Here is a 20,508-nt window from a genome sequence, read left to right on the forward strand (position 1 = left end):
CCCCCCAAATTATTGCTCTGCGGGGTGCTCTGAAGTGTTCTCTGCATACAACGGAGGAAACTCACCAGTGATTCTCTTGTAGCTGACTGCTATGCAATCAGTATTTTCCCTCAGTCCTGGATGAGTCCTTGTCAGCAGCAACTGTACGTCAGTTGCTTCTAGCAGCACACTGCCTACTGGAAGTGCACCCAGCCCACAGTGTGCTAAAAAGCTTTTCTGCAGCGTGCCTCTCACCTATGCAAGATCCATCTCTGTTCTTCGTCTAGTTCATTCAGCAACTATCTGGGGAAGCCCTAAAGGACAGCCTAAGGGCACTTCATAGTCTGTCCTGGGAAGCTAAGGAATGTTCTAGCTCACCTTCAAGGGAGCCTTATTCTCAAGTACAAAGTCCAAAGACAGGCCTGGGCTAGGCTGCCCTCCATCGGGAAATATGTATTCTCCTAGAGAATGTCACATGTCTCTAAGTAAGCAGAATAAACAGAAAAACTTTCCTTTTGAGGGAAGAACAGATGTTTTTCATACAGGAGCTATAAAAATGTGCCTGCACATGCTACTTCAGCTTGCTGAAGGAAACTGCTGAGAGAAACTCAGAGGGGAAGGCAAGAAAAGAAGGCTCAAATGTTCCTTTGCAGTCCTCTCCAGGAGAAAGACATGATTCACACCCATATCTATGCAGAGGAAGCTCAAGAGAGACACAGCACAGTAACATACACTTCAAAATCAGGCAGTGTTACCTCAGCAACAGGCGTAAATTTTCCTGTTTCTCGATCTGTTCATACTTCACAGAAAGTACCAGGTAGCCCAAGGACATGTCACTGGAGTAAAAGTTCTGGTGCTCCTGAAAACAGGAAGCCATTATTCCCAACATGCTCCCCAGAGAAGTTTACTTAGATTTTTTGCGTACAACCTGTCACTCAAGATCAGCTGTTTTTTTCCTTAACTAGCAACAGCATGCTTGAAGATATGCATATGCTGTCTCCCAGCCCCCTGGGTGATCAATGCATGAGCATATCAGTCAATGTTCATCCACTGTCAGTTCAGTTCCTCCTCAGCTGTCCATCATCACACGGGCTCCTGAGAAGGAACAGGATGAGAACATTCAGCAATACATTTTGAAGAAATCGAGTTTCTTGTAAATAAAATCATGTGTTTCATGGACTTTCCCTGTATCCGTTCAGACTCTGCATGACTAAGTAGTGGTCTCCAGCACATTCAATTGCAAATGGTCATAGGCATTTTCTACACAAACAGTACCGGCACGATCATTATACCAAATGGTTGATCTCTAAGAACACTAACATCTCAGGGAAGATGCAGTCAGAGCTCCAGGTAACTACTTTACAGATGAAGACTGTTTTCAGCAGTGCCACCAACACTGCTTGAACTTCAGTGGAGTGTGCCTCGAACAGAGAGTCATTCAGTCAAACAATGAATGACAATGCAAACATTTTCACAGGCTCTATATAGAAGTGGCTGTGCCCATACATTTCTCCTAGGTATACAGCCATGTTCCAATGGCCTTAGTATATCAGTATAGATTTATATATATATATATTTTAGAGATATAACATATATTTTGATATATATAACCTCTAACTTCAAAAAGTTAAAGCCTTTTGACAAGGCATGCGAACGGAAACCTCTAGCACAATGAGAATACTATATAGGTGTAATCACCCCAAAATGCTTAGATTGCTCCCATCTTCCAAGTGGAAAACCACTTTATGGCCAGTTTTTGGAGCTGGCTGCTACTCCGACCAAACACAGAGCTGAGACTGAACTCATGCTTTCAGTAAACAGTCCAAAATTATTGGGTTTGAGGTATAAGCAGGACAGAGAGACCAATAAGAATGTCATGCAGGGGATCTGATTCTCTTTGGATTAGATTTGATTAGATTAATATCTTAATCTCTTGCTGCTAATGAGACCTTCTCTTGAAAGGGGCAGTAATACTTTCCAGTGTTTAGCCTCCAACCCAGGAGAATATAGCGAGATTGGTATGATACTTCTTAGCTAGCAATGATGGAAGCTGGACTAAGACTCCTTCTCAGCAAAGCAAAATAATATTAAATAAAACAAAATAAAGAATCATGTCAGCTACCCTATAGCAGGCAGAATTATCAGTGCCTTCTTATGCCTAGGGACTACGAAAATCAGGAGAAAGCTATACAGCAATCTGCTGATGGTGGAATCAGGAATGTGGCCACAGAGATTGTCAGTGCAGAACAGTTTAGGCATCAGAAAAAAAAAAAATAAAAAATCAAGGCTTTCTTTTGGTATCTTTTGTAGACAAATCTTGGGATTTTCCAAATCCCAGATGATGCACCTCAAGATATCCACCTGGATTGCCCACTTGTGGTTCTGTAGGAAAAAGAAGCTCTGTCCACTCACTGAGAAGTCAGATGCTCCCAGGAGATAAAATGCACACACTTTACTGGGAAGCTTGATTCCCAAATTCCACTTGTAAACAGAGAAGAGGTACCAGCTGCTATCTTGTTTGCTGATATATTTTCTAATGATAGCATTGCCCATCACCAACTTACTTGAAAGATATAATCAAAGTATTCTACATTTTAGTGTGTACAGATTCTGTTCCAATGTACACCAGTGGGTTTATGCTGTTTGGTTATCAAAATTATCTCCTCAGCATAAATGCAAAGTGTTTGTGATGGTCAAATTAAATGGAGGAGGGAGATAAACCACCATTGCCCTGCAAATAATCAATGGGCTGTTCTACCAGCAGAATAGCAGTCCTCTCAAATTAAAGACAGAGTTACTTGCAACCTGAGAAGACGACAGGAAGCATGAAGTCAGTAACCAGGTTTGCAAGACTCAGAGGGTGCATCATAGGAAGCACTGTATAAATGCATCCTTGTGCATGACCAGGGACAGTAAGTTAAGTGTCCAGTTGTACAGTCAGAACATGCGCAATTTGGAATGTGTTCTGTGAAAGAAATACTCTGAACACAATTAAGGACTCGATGGGAGCAAAGTGTGTAATTTGATCAAAAAGTTGCTAGTCTGAGAGTACCTTTCTTAGCCTTTTGCCTAGAAAATACAAAAGGTATGTTCTGTCTCTGATGGATTGTAACCTCTCTCAACACAGTGGTGAGACTGCCTTTTACTGTGGAAAAAAAAATCTAAACAATTTTTTGTATTAGTCATAGTTCTGACTCACTGTGAAATAAAGATACCTCTAGTGAAGTACTCTGATATCTATGTGGACGTATGTATCTTAAGTCAACAGACATAAACCAATCACCTCTTTGATAAAAAAAAAAAAAAAAAAGGAATAACTAAGACTACAGTCACTACCCTGAACCTGGATATGAAAATGAAGCCACTGAACTTCTTTAAGTACCAGAGATATCATTGTCGTCACTTCCCCTTTGAGACAGAAAAAAACAAAAAACCCCAACACTCAGAACAGCCCTGCTACTGATTTATGGGGGAAAAAGATTCATGGCTTCTGGTGCTAGCATAGCCTACCTTCTGCCAAAGCAGACTGAACAAGCGTGTCCTGGAAAAGATAAGGTATAAGTGAAGACCAGCAAACAGGCAAACAGAATAATGTTGCCTCTAGCTGCAGTGTTCAAATCACAGAAGTCCAGTGTGATCTGTCACACAAGACAATGGCAGTGACTGCACTTATCCATACATAGGAAGAAAAGCTGAAATCAAAGGAAGACACAAAGGCTGAGAGGACAATCTATTTTTCCTGACTATGACTTTCAGGATACTAGTAGATTTTTGGGATGTGAACAAGAATCGGGTGCAGTAGTCATTGTGACCAAGGGCAGAAAGACAGAGAAGCTGAGGAACAGACAGATTCAAGGAGCAAAACAAAAGCACGTTCAATGGTCAGTTGATGTCTAGAATCAAAGTCCATAAACCAAAGAAGTCATATGCTAGGATGGGTGCCCAAGACAGGCGGTTAAGGAAAAAGATGGCACAATGCCAACAGAAGTCGGGACTAGAAAGCAGAACAAAGGCCACAGCCTGAGGTAAACTGCAGCCAAAAGTAACACCAAGCTGCAGAGACCAGAAAAGAGGATGCCTTTTGATGAGACTTCTAAGCCAGACTCCAGCAGGTCTGACACACTGGGATCTCAGCTGCTTTGGACACTAGGTTATCAGCTCTGCAACCAGCATAACCAGACAGAGCTGCACAAATGGGTGCAGCCTCCACAGGGTAACAGGCACCAGAATTAGTGGAGGTCTTAAAATAATTGAATTTTTGTTAAACCTACTCTGGCTGCCTAGCTTGACCCCGAATGTAAGCCTAGGTTTTAAACTGAGGTCTGAGTCATCGTATGCATGAACAAAATCATCACTTCCCTGTTACGACTTTTTTTCCCCTCTGTGACTTTCTTTCTCTTTGAAAACACATAGGCAACAGAAGACAGACTCAGAGTCCTTCAGCATACAACAGCATTTATTGTTAGTTGTCCTGAAGTTAGAGATGAACCATCAAAAGGCTTTATGGTTAATACTGAAGATTGCAACTCAGAGGTGAAAAGATACCCCGGAGCTGAGATGACCTAAGTATAGGTACAAATTTGTTCAGCCACAGAAGCAGTTTGTGTAACACTTAAGGCAGTCTGAAAAGAAGTTCTGGATTTCAAATGGAACTCTGTAAAAGCAATTAAGTATCTTCCATGGGGCCAAGGGAAAAGACTGACAGAATATAGAAGGAGTGCTGACAGTTTCCCTGAGAAGTTATAAAGCTATTAAGATATCTGCCATGTTCTGAGTCGCGTAGGTTCTTTTTGATAAAATAGAATTATTTTTCACTACCCAGTAGCAGCAATTGCACCAAAGATGACCAAACCAGACAAAAGTAAGAGACATGTTCCCCATGGGACTTGGTAAGTTTCATCAGTTCTTTTAGCAGTAGGAGCATCAGCAGCCAGAGAACACTAAAAGATCTCTACAGGTTTCAAAATGGTTTCATCAGCCCATTCTCTTCCTTCAAGACAACTGAAAATAAAAAAAAATAAAATAAAAAAAAAGAAAACAAACAAACAATTAGCTTTGAAAAAAACTTGGCAGCCTCTGGTCACCTAATAAAATACTGGGATGATTTCATTCCTGAAGAAGGTAAAAAAGCAGCTTTGGTGGCCAAATGATTATGTGATGACCTACAGAAAGATAAAGATACCTGAACATCCAGACCTATCAACAGTGACAGATAAACTTACAGTACTGAGTGGGCAGCATGATTATTCCTTCAAGCCTTCTTTTCATAGAATCATTGAATGGTTTAGGTTGGAAGGGCCCCGGAAGATCATGAAGTTCCAACCCCCCTGCCATGGGCAGGGACACTTTCCACTAGACCAGGTTGCTCAAAGCCCCATCCAGCCTGGCCTTAAACACCTCCAGGGATGGAACTTCCACAGCTTCTCTGGGCAACCTGTTCCAGTGCCTCACCACCCTTAAAGTGAAAAATTTCTTCCTGATATCTAATCTAAACCTACCCTCTTCCAGTTTGAAGCCATTACCCCTTGTCCTATCACTATATGCCCTCATAAAAAGTCCCTCCCCAGCTTTCCTCTGTAGGCCCCCTTTAGGTACTGGAAGGCCACTTATAAGGTTTCTCCGGAGCCTTCTCTTCTCCAGGCTGAACAACCCCAACTGTCTCAGCCTCTCCTTGTAGGAGAGGTGCTCCAGCCCTCAGATCATCGTTGTGGCCCTCCTCTGGACCCGCTCCAACAGGTCCATGTCTTTCCTATGTTGGGGGCTCCAGAACTGGATGCAGTACTCCAGGTGGGGTCTCACCAGAGCAGAGTAGAGGGGCAGAATCATCTCCCTTGACCTGCTGGCCACACTTCTTCTGATGCAGCCCAGGATACGGTTGGCCTTCTGGGCTGCGATCGCACATTGCCAGCTCATGTTGAGCTTCCTGTCAATCAGCACGCCCAGGTCCTTCTCCTCAGGGCTGCTCTTGATCTATTATCCACCAAGCCTGTATTTGTCCTTGGGATTGCCCCGACCCATGTGTAGGACCTTGCACTTGGCCTTGTTAAACTTCATGAGGTTGGCATGGGCCCACTTCTCCAGCCTGTCCAGGTCCCTCTGGATGCCATCCCTCCCCTCCAGCATGTCTACCTCGCCACACAGCTTGGTATCATCAGAAAAATTGCTGAGGGTGCACTCGATGTTGAACAGCACAGGTCCCAATACTGACCCCTGAGGAACACCACTCGTCACTGGACTTCACTTGGACATCAAGCTGTTAACCACAACTCTGAGTGCAGCCATTTCCTTATCCACCAAGTGGCCCATCTGTCAAATCCATGTCTCTCCAATTTAGAGACCAGGATATCATGCGGGACAGTGTCAAACACTTTGCTCAAGTCCAAGTAGACGACATCAGTTGCTCTTCCCTTGTCCACTACCACTGTAACCCTTAAATCATAAGGTGTTGTTTGCCAGTCAGATGACACAGACCTAGAAGCTACTGCCATTGTTGGCAACTGCAGAACACAGAACCGCTAAGGCTGGGCTGGTACTGAAACAATACCTGATAAGGTTGTCTCCTTGCAGGCCCTCCCTGCATCTCTGCTTGGTGAAAACTATAAAAAAATAATAAAATATCTTGGGTTGATGTCAGCTTGTCATGACAGGAAAACAGTAACAAGCTCCATAACACATATATTTGCATACCAGAGGAAAATGATCCTGAATGTGAGAAGATCTGCAGTCTCAGCAAGTCAGAGAATACATTTACTAAAATCATAGACTTGTAGTAATGAAACAAAATTAGAGAGACTTTAAAATAACAAGAGATAATTACGATTATGCCTCATAATAAAAATGTCCTTTGACGGCTTCAAATATTTGCCACCTCTTTGTCCTAGGTTAAGCTGGAATTTCACACTAATAACATAAGAAATAGTACTTTCCACTGAGAGGACTCCACTGAGGCAGTTCCTCAGCAGTTCACAGCACTGCAGCAATAATACTTTAACCAGCACAAAGGACAGCATAATGGAGAAATACATGACCATATATGAATGTATGGCAAGAAAGGTTCTCTCATCAGCACTGCCAGCTTCAAGTGCTTGTGAAACTGCACCCTAAAATTCTTTGACTTACATTCCCAACGTATACCTTTATTAACCCTTCCTGGCTTCAGGCTACTTCTCTTTATTATAGTCTTGAAAACAATGCAGACATTTAATAATTCCCACAGTGTAAGACATAAGCTTTTACAGCTTTCTTCCTACAGGCAAAATTAATCTTATTGTGTAATTGTCATATAAAACATATACCACGAAACAAAGAAAAGGAACTGAGCTATGGCTTGTAGGTCCTAGCACTTTTTTTGTGTGGTTGTTTTATAGGATCTGCTATAAGGTGTTCTGCAAAAAGCATCAAAAGAATCGTCCAAGTTTGAGTGACCTAGTATATGCACACTCACAACACAGACACGTGTATTAAGTTTGTAATACCACACATACTCTAATCTCCCATCTTGCTTAAAGCATATTCCTTAAATCACTGACTATGCCTCTCCCATCACATGATGCTTATGGACTCTTCTTCAGCTAAGAATTGTTCGCAGTTATTCAAAGCATGCAAGAGACCTTTCTTTACCTTTCTGAAATAATCTTCCCATGTTACCAGCAAGGAAAGGACCCAATCCACATAGCAGGGAAATCACTGGTGTCTTTTAACTTTGAACTGAAGAAATACTCTCCTTGAGGAAAAACTCTGAGCTTTCTCCTTACCTAAGCCTTTAAGTCATCGGTAAAGACATGGGTAAAGTTTTCTACCCATGGGTAGAATTTTCTGTGGCAAGAGTCCTGGTCACCTTGTCCTTTTCTGACACTGGCTTGCTCAAAACATGAACTGAGTATCAGAAAAGATCATGGGTTTGCTCTCACTTGTTCTTGATGGCTAATACCATCCTGAGATCCAGTCTGGGAATCAATCAATTCCCTGAACAGGCCAACCCAGATGGACATCAATGGCCAGCCAACAAACATCCACTTAACGAGGCCAAACGCTGTCTCCCTATCGGTAAGACTGAAATTTTTAAAGTCAGGCAATACTTGGAACCAAACTTACTGAAACAACTATAAAACACATTGTCCAGTTTCTTCATCACATTCTGTGGTGACCACGCTTGCTACTGAGGGAAATGGACTATTTTTCTTACTGCTGAGGGGCTTGCACTGTCAGTGCTGAAGTCCCCTCTAAAAATAATACCATCTCCATTTCCAATATTATTACGCTTTTTTCCCCCCTTGTCATCCCAAGGTTGGTATCTGTCCAGGAGCCTCAAGAGTGTGGTAACCAAATATAAGCATTTCCTGTGCAAACCTTTCTCCTCTGCTAACGCACAGGATGATGCACATATCACAAGAGGACAGGACCAACCTAACACACTACTAGTCATACAGTAGTATATACCTTATTTACATTAGTTCAAGGCATCAGGAAGAACTGAAATCGAGTGGCTGCGCAGTTATTTCTAAATCCATCAGGAGAAGCCTGAGATACATTTCAGCTTGAGGCTGGGTGGGCAGAGAAGCTCTGAAGATCACCCTTACCTTCCCCAGAAAATGTTTGCGGTACAGCTTGGCTGTAGGGTCACTCTCCAGTTTCACTTTACCACTCCAGGGAAAGGGTATGTCAGACAGAGTTGGACTCAAGCTGGAGAGGTTGTGGCTGGTCCCTTCAATCCAGTAGCCCCCAAACTGGGGTAAGATAATGAGAGGATATGGCCACCCTTTCTGTAACACCTATTGAGAAGGACAGAGAACGTGAAAGGCCAATAAGCTGAAAGGCCAATAAAGTCCAAGGAAAAACACAGGGGAGCGGTACTAACTCACCTCATGGATGCTGGGGTAAGGAATATACTCCTCTTCTGTCTGAAATCAGACAAGACCATTAGCAAAAATGCGTGATATCATTTAAAGTGTTACACTCTCATGACGGCACAAGCTGTGCCCTCAGCTTCCACTCTGCCCTCATCCATCTTTAGAGTTTCACTTTGGGATTTAAGGTTAGACTCCATTTCCCAGGCCTCAGCATTACAATATAGAACTTTGAGAGCAATAAATTTAGGAGTCTGATTTCACCCACCATCCTCCTTGAAATTACACAGAATACAGGCATGCAAAATGAGGAGGTAGTAAAACTATAGGCAAATGGGATGAGGTTAGGAGTGGGAGCCTCTCTCCTTTCCTTCCACACAGTGTTAGGCCGCTGCAGACAGAGATGACAGTAGGGATGGTAGAAACAGTACTGTATTTACACCAAGATCAAGGTTGTGTCATCTCCATAGCTAGACCTGTGGTACACAACTGACTAGTACTGAGGCATGACTGCAATAGGAGGAGTATCTGAGCCACTTTATGCCAGCTGGATGCCCCTTCTGTCACCACAAAGAGCACTGACTACCTCTGTCAGAACTGAGCTATATCAATACCCTATGTGGCTTTTTTTTTTTTTTTTTTAAAATTACGGTCATTCCAAGACTGAATTCAAGGTCAAGGTTGAATTTAGTGTTACTGTGCCTGAGCTGAGACTGAAAAAATGGAGAGGAAGAATTGAGAATTTAAAGATGGGAATCTGTTCTTACTGGCCCAAAAATGAGGGGAACAGACCAGCTTTCTAGTAACATCTATGAATCCTCAAGCAGACTACTGAAATATATGCAATGTGGTTTCATAAATATTATTCTAGCTCTTAAATTGAATAAAATTTAAGCAATCATTTAGTGAAAACTAAGATCGTTAATAATATTAAATGCTTATTTGAACCACTTAGATTTGAAAAAGGGAAGTATTGATTCTGTTTCAGCTACATAGTTTCACTCTCTCGTGCAGCAACTTAATAAATAAATAAATAAGACAAGCGTATATGTGTTCTTGGGCTGTTTGTAGGCTCGCTGTTCACTCCAAGATGAAAATACGCTGCAAGCCAGGTCAGTTATTATCTGCCATTGTCAGCAACTTAGGAGGCAACGACTTGGCCTGACCTTGAGAGGGGCTGGAAGGGAACATCTTTGTTCGTCCAGACGACTCCCCTGGAAACAAAAAGTCACAGACAGTGAATCCTATGTTTTAGTGTGTCTGTTTCACTTACCTTCTGTGTCCTTCTCCATATCCCCAATATGCATATTTCAGCTCTCCCTGTAATCTTCTATTTTATGCAAGTTTGGAATAAACAGAATGAGTAAAGCTAGAACTTGGCCAGTCCCCTAGTTTGGCATTAAAACCAAAAAGTCCCTCCACCTTCCATCTTTTAAAAAGCAGAAAGCAGGCAGAAATCAAAAGCAGTCTCCCAAACTGATTTTCTTATTTGATTCTCTAATCTCTTCTAGCTACTTTACTTCCTATCCCAAGCAATAAAACAAGGAAGAGGTAAAGACAGAACGTGAAAGAACAGTATTCCAGACCATTCATACCTGCTCTACTCTTCCCTCTCCCTTGAAGATACTGCCAGGCAAAGCACTGAGAACCTCTAAGCAGGGTTAAGCAAAGTAACAAACAATTGTTTTGAGGATTAGGGCTAGGCAAGAAGACTTTTAAGCAGCTTGTGTGCCTCACTTCCATCCACACAGGGGAACAAATCTGTCTCCTGCAGGTAAGACAGAAAATCAGAGGTGCTCTCCATCCATCCATACATCTGACTAGTGCAACAGGCTCCACCAGGTAGCACACAGCCCTGCAACAGCAAAGCCCTGCACATCGGCTTTCCTAGGCACTGTTAGTGAGGTGCGTTGGAATGGCAGGGCAAAAGACTTCTGGATACCCAATTTCTTCCCGAATCAGCAGCTGGCATCCAAACTTGAGTCTCTTTCTTAAGGCTATTCCATCCTCTGCCTTCTCACCACGGCAAGACAAGCTCGCTTCCACCACACTTGTGCAGCAGAAGCACACAGGAATGGGAAAATTGTAGTGAGGACAGTCTCAACATGGACTGAGCAGAGGCCCAGAACAAAAGAAGCCAAAAAAATATGGGGGCCAACAGCCTCCCATGAAATGCTGGTCATAGTCCAAGTGGGCATCAATGCAGACATAAGAGTAAGAGGCAAAATTTGCATTGTCTGATAGCAAGCTGAAGACCAGGATTTAAGTTGTAGATTTCTCTCATACACAATACATGAGAATACAACTACCACCGCATCTTTTAACTTCCATACCGGAACTTGATGCTGAGACTACATTTTTATACACCATCAGTGACTGCTTAATGGAGTGGCTAATGAGGGATTCCAGACAGGATTAGCAGCTCTCGACTTTGTTCTGAAAATAGGCAGGCTCTGATTTATAACAGCTGTGTCTATGCAAGTGTCCTACAGTGGAACTAGCTTGTAAACTAGTATCTAGTAGAAATATGTACATCTGAGTGGAGGTCTACGGTGGAGATGTAAGAGGCTCAAGAGCAAAAAGTTTGGGGCCAATGATCCAGCCAGCTCCAGCTGGAGCTCCAGCTCCAGAAAAAACTGCTAGTATAGCAACAACACTATAACCTTGGGCAATAGCAACATTAGATCGAGAATTAATAGTGATCAGGATGCTCCTGCAAGGAGCAACAAAAGAAAAAATAAAATAAAATAAAAAAAGACATCTATTACACATAAAAATGAGGGTATAGAAAAATGAAAAAGCTTATTAAAAGAACCTAAAAATGAGCCACAAAAAAAAGCTAAACATTCACGAAATGATGAGGAGCCAGACCTTGAGCTCACAACAAATGCATAATGCTTTCAAAAAAACTCTTAGCAACAGCAGAAGTAAACCAGTATAGCTAAACTGGGTAAGGGACAGTAGTAGTAGATGCACGAGGGCATTCTTCATGAGTCTGAAGCTGAGTTCAAACACAAAAATAGCAATAACAACAAATTTTAGTTGGTTAAATACAGAAATACAGCAAGTGAGGAACAATCTGCAGATAACATACTGACAGAAAACAAAATATTTCCTTAACTATATTAGGAGAAAGAAGCTTGCCAAAATGTCTACAACGGGACACACGATCAAACCATAAAAGCCAAGCTTAGAGAGATTTACCCCCCAAAAAATTTTTTTTTTATGTTTTATTTGTATTTTCCACAGAGGAGCCTGAGCAAACAACAGCTGATAACTACGCTTCATAGAAGATCTGTTTCAAATTGCAGTGTCAGTAGGCAGCACATTACCAGGACGTGGTGGGTTGTGAAATTAAGATGGAACCGAAGCTGACAAGTGATCTTCAGTTTTTGCAGAGGTAGTAGTAACCATTTTGCATTTGGGGAAACCATAAAGCTGAGAAAGTGGAGTGCGTGAAAAATAAGTGCAAATGAATGTTTTGTTGATGTAATCTGGAGTTTCACTTGTCAACCCAGTGTGTTGAGGTTCATGAGAAAGGCTAGGTTCTGAAACAGGGGTCTCAGGAACAGTTCTTTGGGGCAAGAAAGTCCAATGCTCTATCAAAATAGGATTGAGACAGGAGTGACATTCAGGTACAAAGCAGCCCCAACCTTCTGGAACAAACTGTGAAAATAATGGGACAAACCTGCTGTGCACTGGGGGACTTCGGCACACAGAAATGGAGGTTGGGAAACTGCAATTTTGTAAGACCTCTCTCTCCCCTTCCCTGGCATTTTTGACAGATTTGATAACTGCAAAAAGTTTCCAGTTTCAAAGGAGGTCCTGGTAGATGACCAGTATCTCAGAGAGGCCTGAGGGAAAACCTCCTGGGCTGCTGTAAAGGAGCCGCTGTTTGCATCTAAGCCTCCACAGAGAGTGGAGGAACATGCCAGCACATTCCACGACTCTGCATTGTTAAAGGAGCTCCTGGTAGCCCGGGAGCAGTAGACGTAGGCCTAAATCTTCCAACCTCTCCTCCAGAGTGAAGCTTAAGATACTGACAAAGATCTAATGCAGCTCTGGGCCGTATAGTCCAAAGCTTTATTTTAGAAGGTAACGAGGACTGGAGGGAACTTGCAGCATAAGTTGTTGAAGTGTCAAAGAATGGGCAGAACATCTGGTTGACGATTGCTGTCACTCCTCAAAAGGGAGAGGCATAAACTACAGCAGTCTCAGCCACCTGTTGAGACACCCATCTGGTTTGGTCCAGTTTGGCTTGCAGCACTGCCTTTAAGGACAGACTTTCCCACATTGTCTTCCTGGGTGGCTTACTGGAGACAGCATCAGTTTGGGAATCTGATATTCCCAGGGTCTTGTACAGGGGAAACCCCTGGCCTGAGCAGGATGAAAGAACGGATGGCAGAGGAAAATGCCTTCCAGATCCACAGTTGGGTCCAACATGGCATAACAATGCTATGATAACATATATTTTTTATGGGGAAAGAGCAGTGCCTTGAGGGGACTAGTTCAAAATGGGTAACTTGGATATAAGTGGGGATACAGGAAAAAAAACACGAAGGTAGTTGTGAGAAAATAAGAGTGAAGGCTATGTTGAACTGGTAGGAATGCAGAATAGAGGTAGTGAACATCACTCCATAACAGACAAAAGCAGGTAAGTAAAGAGGGGTTGGTTATGCAAGTACGTGAAGACCTAAAGCATGTGAATTTATTGGCTGAAAAAAGATCTGCTTGCTTTTCAACCTTGCACTGCAGAGCAATCTAGGAACAATTTATTCCTAAGTGTCCTTAACAAAGTATTTACCATGGCTTCACTACGTCTATACACATAGAATAATGTGGCCAGTAGCCCATTTACTTCAAGTAATAATTATTAAGATTAAGAAAAAGAAAAAAATAAAAATAAAAAGGGGAAAACATCATTCCTAGATCTCGGGGACAGGTTTCCATTTAAAGAGAGAGCACAACTTTACCTGATAATTTAGCACACATAATGAAATGGCTGTGTTAATTTTCAGTCAAATAATTATACTCCAATCCGATCGTTAAAGTACTAATTCTATCCTGTAACTAATTCTATCCTGTGGCTTTGTTGTTGTTAACTTACATAAGAAATGTCAAAGTCTCCTATTTTGCCTTTTACTCACTTGATTGCTAATGAAAATCCCAGATTTAATTTTCAAGAATAATTCACTAAACCTAAAGGATAGCCAGAGTCAAATGGAAGGAAAGGGAAAGCAAAAACAAACAAAGAATAAATAAAGAATTAGTAAAAATATAAAGAATGATCACAACACATGTTATAAAGAAATATTGGGAGGGCGTTTTTTTCTTTTGGAATACACCACTCTTCCCTTCTTTCAAAAAATTGCTGTCATACTTAAGCAGCAGTTATTAATTCTCCTAGTGCAAGTCAGGCGACAAGCTAAATTAAAAATAATAATTAAAAAAAAAAAAACCAACAACCAAAACCCACGCCACTATACAGTCTTAAAAATGGGCAGCTAAGAAACCAATATAGATGCAAAATTAGGTGGTCTGCATACGTTAGAAACTCTCATCAGCTCTCTCTGTTATATCTCTAACTAAAGAGGACCAAATACAGCGAGAGACAGTTTTCATATGGTAAACTGGGAGCTGAGAGACAGTGAGAATCTAAAGCAACACAGCCTTCCAGTAAGGAACATCTACTAGTGATTCTTCCTTATTTCAAAAAGGTTCCGGATTTCAAAAGGCCTGGAAGGGACTGTCATACCTTTTAACATGTGCTTGAACTAAACAAGAAGCTCTGCACGCTCAAGCTTACTTCGTAGCACAGAGTTAAATGAGCCAGGCACAGCTCGTTATTCTAAAGCACTGAGCATATATCCCAAACATCGTTTGGGTGTTGGTACAGTGGTTTCGAGTTCTGTGTCTATCTACACATAAATACGTAAAAGGTATACCTTCAGCCCCTCCTTACCCGATTCCTCCTTTCTAGTCTGTCAAAGAGTACTTCAGCCTCATAACTCTGTACTCACCTTTATAGTCCCAGCAAAGTCTTGCTTTTTCCTCATATACATAATCTGATCACCCAAATTCCAGAAAAGAAGTTGTTTCCTAAAAGTTTAATTCCTGCACATAGTAAAAGGCAGGCGTTACGTGCCATGTTACGTGTTATGTTAGGTCCAAGTTAACCACAGCATTTTAAAGAAGGTGTACCACTCAGAGAAAATATCGGCAGTCTGTAAGGATGCTCTGAGAACAGAGCAACTGAAAATTTTGGTTTTAAACACTTTTTGTTATATATATAACATACATTACTATCTCTATATTTGGTAGGGCAGGGTTGGGTTTTTTTTCCCCTTTTACTCTATTTTAGGTTTATAACATAATGTATACAATTAAATGCACATATTTCCACAAGAGAATTAAGCCAGAGTCATTCTTTCTTCTGCAAGTTAAAGACAGGGACAACAGTAGTTATTTATTAAACTTTTTGACCTTGCTAAATGCAGTTATGTTAACATCCCATTAATCACCTGTCATTAGCAGCTGCTACCCAGCAAAAACATAGTTTCTGGAAGAAGATGCCAGAGATGCAACTTTGATTTTCTCTCAGAATCACACTTGTGCAAAGAACAGACAGAATTATAATAATTTGTGTTTATTCCTTCCATCATGCTTGTTGGAAAAATGAACACAGGAAAATGCTTTTGAAACTCCATTTAAAAGTAGGTATAGGAGCTTGGGCCTACAAGAGCTAAATATTCTGCAAGCCCAAATCAAAGGGTATCGGCAGTGCAGTGACAAGACAAATAGCAGCTGATTATTTGTTTGGCTATGAAAAATCAAGAGATCCCGAAGTTTGACAGAATAACTTCTCCTTACCTGCATTTTTTCAATCATCTCAAACAAGTCCACAGTCTGTGAAAAGGAAAAGACAACAGGGAAAAGAATTTAACATTTGCAGAAGCTAACATTATCTTTTGTGGTAACCCACATATTGAAGGAGCCAACATCTCCTTCCATAGCTTGGCACAGAAACTACTTGCTTGCTGAAGACAAGATGGAATCGTTCTTCCTTCTGGGGCCCCCAACATAAAAAGGACAATGGACCTGTTGGAGCAGGTCCAGAGGAGGACCACAAAAATGATCAGAGGGCTGGAGCACCTCTCCTATGAAGACATGCTGAGAGAATTGGGGTTGTTCAGCCTGGAGAAGGCAAGACTCCAGGGAGACCTTATAGCAGCCTTCCAGTACTTAAAGGGGGCCTACAGGAAAGCTGAGGAGGGACTCTTTGTCAGGTAGCATAGTGATAGGATTAGGGGTAACAGTTTCAAACTGAAAGAAGGTAGATTTAGATTAGATACTAGGAAGAAATGTTTCACTCTGAGGGTGGTGAGGCACTGGAACAGGTTGCCCAGAGAAGTTATGGAAGATCCATCCCTCAAAGTGTTCAAGGCCAGGTTAGATGGAGCTTTGAGCAACCTGGTCTAGTGGGAGGTGTCCCTGCCCATGGCAGGGCGGTTGGAACTAGGTGATCTTTAATGTCCCTTCCAACCCAAACCATTCTATAATTCTATCATTCCTTAACTTATAGGATGGACAATACAACTGGCCAAATTGTCTTCAGCTTGTGGTGCCAAAGCTTGGCCTGGAACCTGATTGGACAGGTATCAGGAATTACTCCCTGTCAATGGGTCACACTACTGGCTTGATACAGTATAGCATAAGAAATGATTAAATGAACAAGTTTAGGATTCTCACAGAAGTGGGCAACTATAGCCGTAACACACGCATGCACATGAGCTTGCTTTGAGTCATTTCTTCTGCTCAGTGGTTCAAGGCACATTCCAACCCTGACCCAGAGGAATGTGGACTGCCTTTACCTTGTTGCGGACAGCAGGAGCAAGAGCACATGGAGAGCCTTGGGTGGGAGAGTCTACAACATCACTGAAGCAGTGCACCCCCTCCTCCGACCTCCTGCAAGACAGAGGCAGAAGGGAAGAAAAAAAAAAGAAAAAGAGAAGAAACCACCATTTCTAACTCTTGGAGAACTAAAGATGTGAGTGATTGCCTGCAGTGCCTCCTTTGCCTCCTGCTTACTCTTCCTCTCCCCATTTCCTACCTATGAGGAAGCTGTCACTCCCTGTGAGATTCCCTGAGCTGTCTTAACTTAGCACTTGCCACCTGAAACATCCTGGTTATAACAGCAAAAATCTTCTGGCCCCGACTGCTCTGTCTCTGTTCACATGCACTATTTGCCTCACAACTGCCGTGTAAGAGCTGAATGACCTTTTTTTGCCAGGTTCCTGCTCTATCATAGATTTGCAGCAGAATAACCCTAGGTCTCACAGCAAGCTTTGGGATCAGATCTCAAAACTGAACCATATTAAAAGAGCTGAAAGTTCTGAAATATCACCGAAATCAGCACCTATTGCCACAGCCTGGGTATTAGTCTCCAAGGCAGGAACATAACAGAGACGGTGCCAGAACAGAACTGATAACACCCTGCAGGGGCGATGCAGGTATGGTTCTGTTACCCCTGCTGGTAGAGCCAGTATGCATATTAGATGGGCTTTTGTCTGCACATCTTCTATTGAAAATATATTATTATTTTGGCCCCTGCTGGAGCAGCAATGTATACAGACAGCAGCAGCACTTACTTGATCTCATAGAAGAGAAAACAAAACATAACGCAAACAATACACTGTAGTTTAAAAGACATACATCGCCTTGCTCATTGCACTACGGACAGTCTCAGTGCTAGCTGCAGCTCTCCTACTGTTACCTAATAAACTTTCTACGCCATTCACAGATTTTACTAGGAGTCACAACCGGGATTTAAGTCATGGTGAAGGTGGGGCTGGGAACAAAGCCCAAGTTTCCTAATCTAACAGACAAGGCTTATCCTCTTCGTAACGCAATCACGGATTGTTTGTTATGTGATCATATAATACAGTCATGAATTGTTATCCTCTAGCTGTTAGATGCATGACTGCTACTGCTCCCATACTAAGAGATCAGTATCCGTAAGTCACACGGACTCTTGCTCCGAACGCGGTGGCTACGTTCCCCGTTGTACGGAAGTATAACACTTCTGTAATCATGAAGCTACACTGTATTACAAGCTCCAAGAATCTCTATGCCCACCAACACTCCGGCAATTCACAAATTATTTGGGTAGCCCAACGGCATCAGGTAACTTGTATATAGGGCGATCTACATAAAGTAACACAATGCTTCCATCCCAGAATTTTCTCCTAAAACTCAAATGAGAGAGATCTGTGTAATGCATCTGAAGATTAAATCCATGCGTATGGGAGGGAAGGTGTAGGAGTCAGTCTTGACATTGTCACATAAATATTGGAATAGTTAGATGGCAAATGTAATTTAAATGAATATTAATATTATACCAACACACGCTTTACTTATTTTATTCATTTACTTGAAGCACGTTCAGGACTAACAAAATTTATGCCCAATGCAGTACATGAAAGATTTTAATTGTTTCATTTAGAAAGCTGAAGTTTCTGTTCTGTGAGACCTAAAAAGGTAAGAGCTTAATTTGATAAATTCTTTTTCAGCAACTAGCCACCTCCAGAAAAGTGTAATAGTAGAACTTTTGTGCAACTGGATGCCTTGAGGCCTTGTTGCACGCCATAGTGTTTTTCTTTGGCTGCCACTGGTTTGAATACTGAAGCATTCAATAGAGAGTAAAATACTCATCTGCATCATGGAAATCTGGCGGTTCCTACAGGAGGTCAGTGTGGCCAGTCCTGTCCCTGTTCTCACACCAGAAATTCATTTCTACACTTTGGACTGACCCGGGCACTTCGTGCAGCAACTGTTCCTTACCATTCAATCCTAGTACACTTCTATTGTCAAAAGGACTCCAGCAGGTGCCAAAATCACCTGTCTTATCACACATTTAGAGACAGTCTCAATTCTGTAATTATCCCAGATTAGGGATGTGATGAGAGACTTTAAAAATCCAGGAGAATGACTTAGATTTTATGTTATATTTTACAAAACGTCACAAAAATTTGGGGCCATGGTAACTATTGCTTGAAAGTCCACTTGTGAATTTTGAACTTCTGGAATAAAAAGCGCTAAGCTTTATTTATAGAAAGAGAATATACTTCTTTTCAAATTGGAGCTTCAAACTCTGACTACAGAAAAGCAGAATAACATCCTTCTGAAAAAGAAAAACAATTCTGCAGACTGGGAGAGGAACATGTATACCTGCTGAAGCTTTATTTTTAGGAAATGGCAACAAAGGGAAGCAAAAGGCATAGAAAATGCCAAAGACTAAACTAGGATTTCACTAGTGACAGTAACCAGTGCATTAATTTTAAGCACGTAGCCAACCTAAAAGTAGGCACTGCCAATACACTGCTAAAGACTCCACTCTCAATTCTGAAATGGTGCAAGAAGCACCTTTGCAGATCTCTAAGCCACTATGTCCATACACACCACTCTGCTCACGTCCTGTATTCCCATCTGGCAGCATCCTCTGCTATTTCAGTCCTGGGATCTCTCTATACAGCTCTCTCAAAACCATTCCCATCTACTATAGCTGAGCCAGTTCAATAACCAAGTCAATGCAAGTATTTGTTCTAAGAAAAACACAATTTGGCCTTGACAGATTTCATACATCCTTTCATCCACCTTTCATAAGTATTCCAGAGGTAAAGGGGATTTGTTGCGCTCTGAAGTGCCCCAAATCCTCAGGTAATTATTTTTCTTCCAGAAGGAGAAACAATATGACATGTTTTGCAGCTAATTATGGAATGACAGTCAGTGTAGTAACTGGTGCCCCAGCCTGACAAGCAATTCTTGCAATGAGACACTGATATGTTTTTGAAATCACTCACTAGAAGGGATGGGCGATGCAGAAGAACTGAAGGTGATTTGAAACAACAAGAACAGGCCTGAAATGCTCATAAGGAAAATTCTGGGCAACCACTTCTCTCTTGAGCAACAGCTTCTTCTCTTTCTCCCTTGTTTCTCCCTTAGACATATTTGCTCTACCAAGTAAGATTTTTAAGTATTCAGTAACGACAGCGGAAAATATGACACAAATAGCCTTACTCTACGAACACCAGCACGTATAGAAAGTACAGCTTTGAATTTTGCTCTCACACAGATTCCTAAAATTCAAGAAAAAGAATTACCAAGACAGAACTAGGAAAAGGAAGCAACTCTACGGATGACACACAGCTTGCTCTCAGCTGGCCACAAACTTTTCTGCCTGTAGACTCTGACCTCCATCCAGCTGCACTCCCCTTTCTGGCTGCCGGGCGGCTCCTGCCCCTCCCGTGAGGGCCACCGCTCCCACATGCGGGCAAGCCCCGCTCTCTGCACAGGGCCTCCTCGCTCTCTTCTTCCACAGACAAAAAGGGCGGGCTGGGTACCGAAAAGGCCCGGAGAACCCAGCTAGCTCTACCATCCCCCCGCCAAGTACCACCCTGTGGGGCAGGAGAGAGGAGAACTTCCGAGGGAGATTAATCTCACCACCCACCAAATCCAAATTGGTGAACTTCTCCACTCCCGGGGAGGCAGGAGAAGAGCAAGCGAGCCTCACTCAAGCCCTCTCTTCCCCTCCAGCGAGAGGGGTCCCCGACGACCTCACCCCGACCAGAGCGGGGCCCGCAGAAGGAGGAACGGCGGCAGCTCCGCGGGCAGCGGGAGCGGGACC

The 20,508-nt window shown here is 42.3% G+C and overlaps 1 protein-coding gene across 1 annotated transcript in view; it reads right to left on the reverse strand.

Moving 5' to 3' along the window:
• Window positions 1–20,508, reverse strand: part of RAP1GAP (RAP1 GTPase activating protein) — a 37,546-nt gene that overhangs the window by 13,687 nt on the left and 3,351 nt on the right. Inside the window, exons 2-7 of the mRNA XM_009892279.1 lie at window positions 16,697–16,790; window positions 15,696–15,731; window positions 9,992–10,039; window positions 8,841–8,879; window positions 8,559–8,750; window positions 735–838 (exon numbers count right to left, since the gene is read on the reverse strand). Coding sequence (XP_009890581.1) covers window positions 735–838; window positions 8,559–8,750; window positions 8,841–8,879; window positions 9,992–10,039; window positions 15,696–15,713 — 401 coding nt within the window. The 5' untranslated portion in view covers window positions 15,714–15,731; window positions 16,697–16,790. The remainder of the gene's footprint in view (window positions 1–734; window positions 839–8,558; window positions 8,751–8,840; window positions 8,880–9,991; window positions 10,040–15,695; window positions 15,732–16,696; window positions 16,791–20,508) is intronic.

This window comes from Charadrius vociferus, unplaced genomic scaffold, assembly GCF_000708025.1.
Source record: "Charadrius vociferus isolate BGI_N301 unplaced genomic scaffold, ASM70802v2 scaffold301, whole genome shotgun sequence".
Taxonomy (NCBI): domain Eukaryota; kingdom Metazoa; phylum Chordata; class Aves; order Charadriiformes; family Charadriidae; genus Charadrius; species Charadrius vociferus.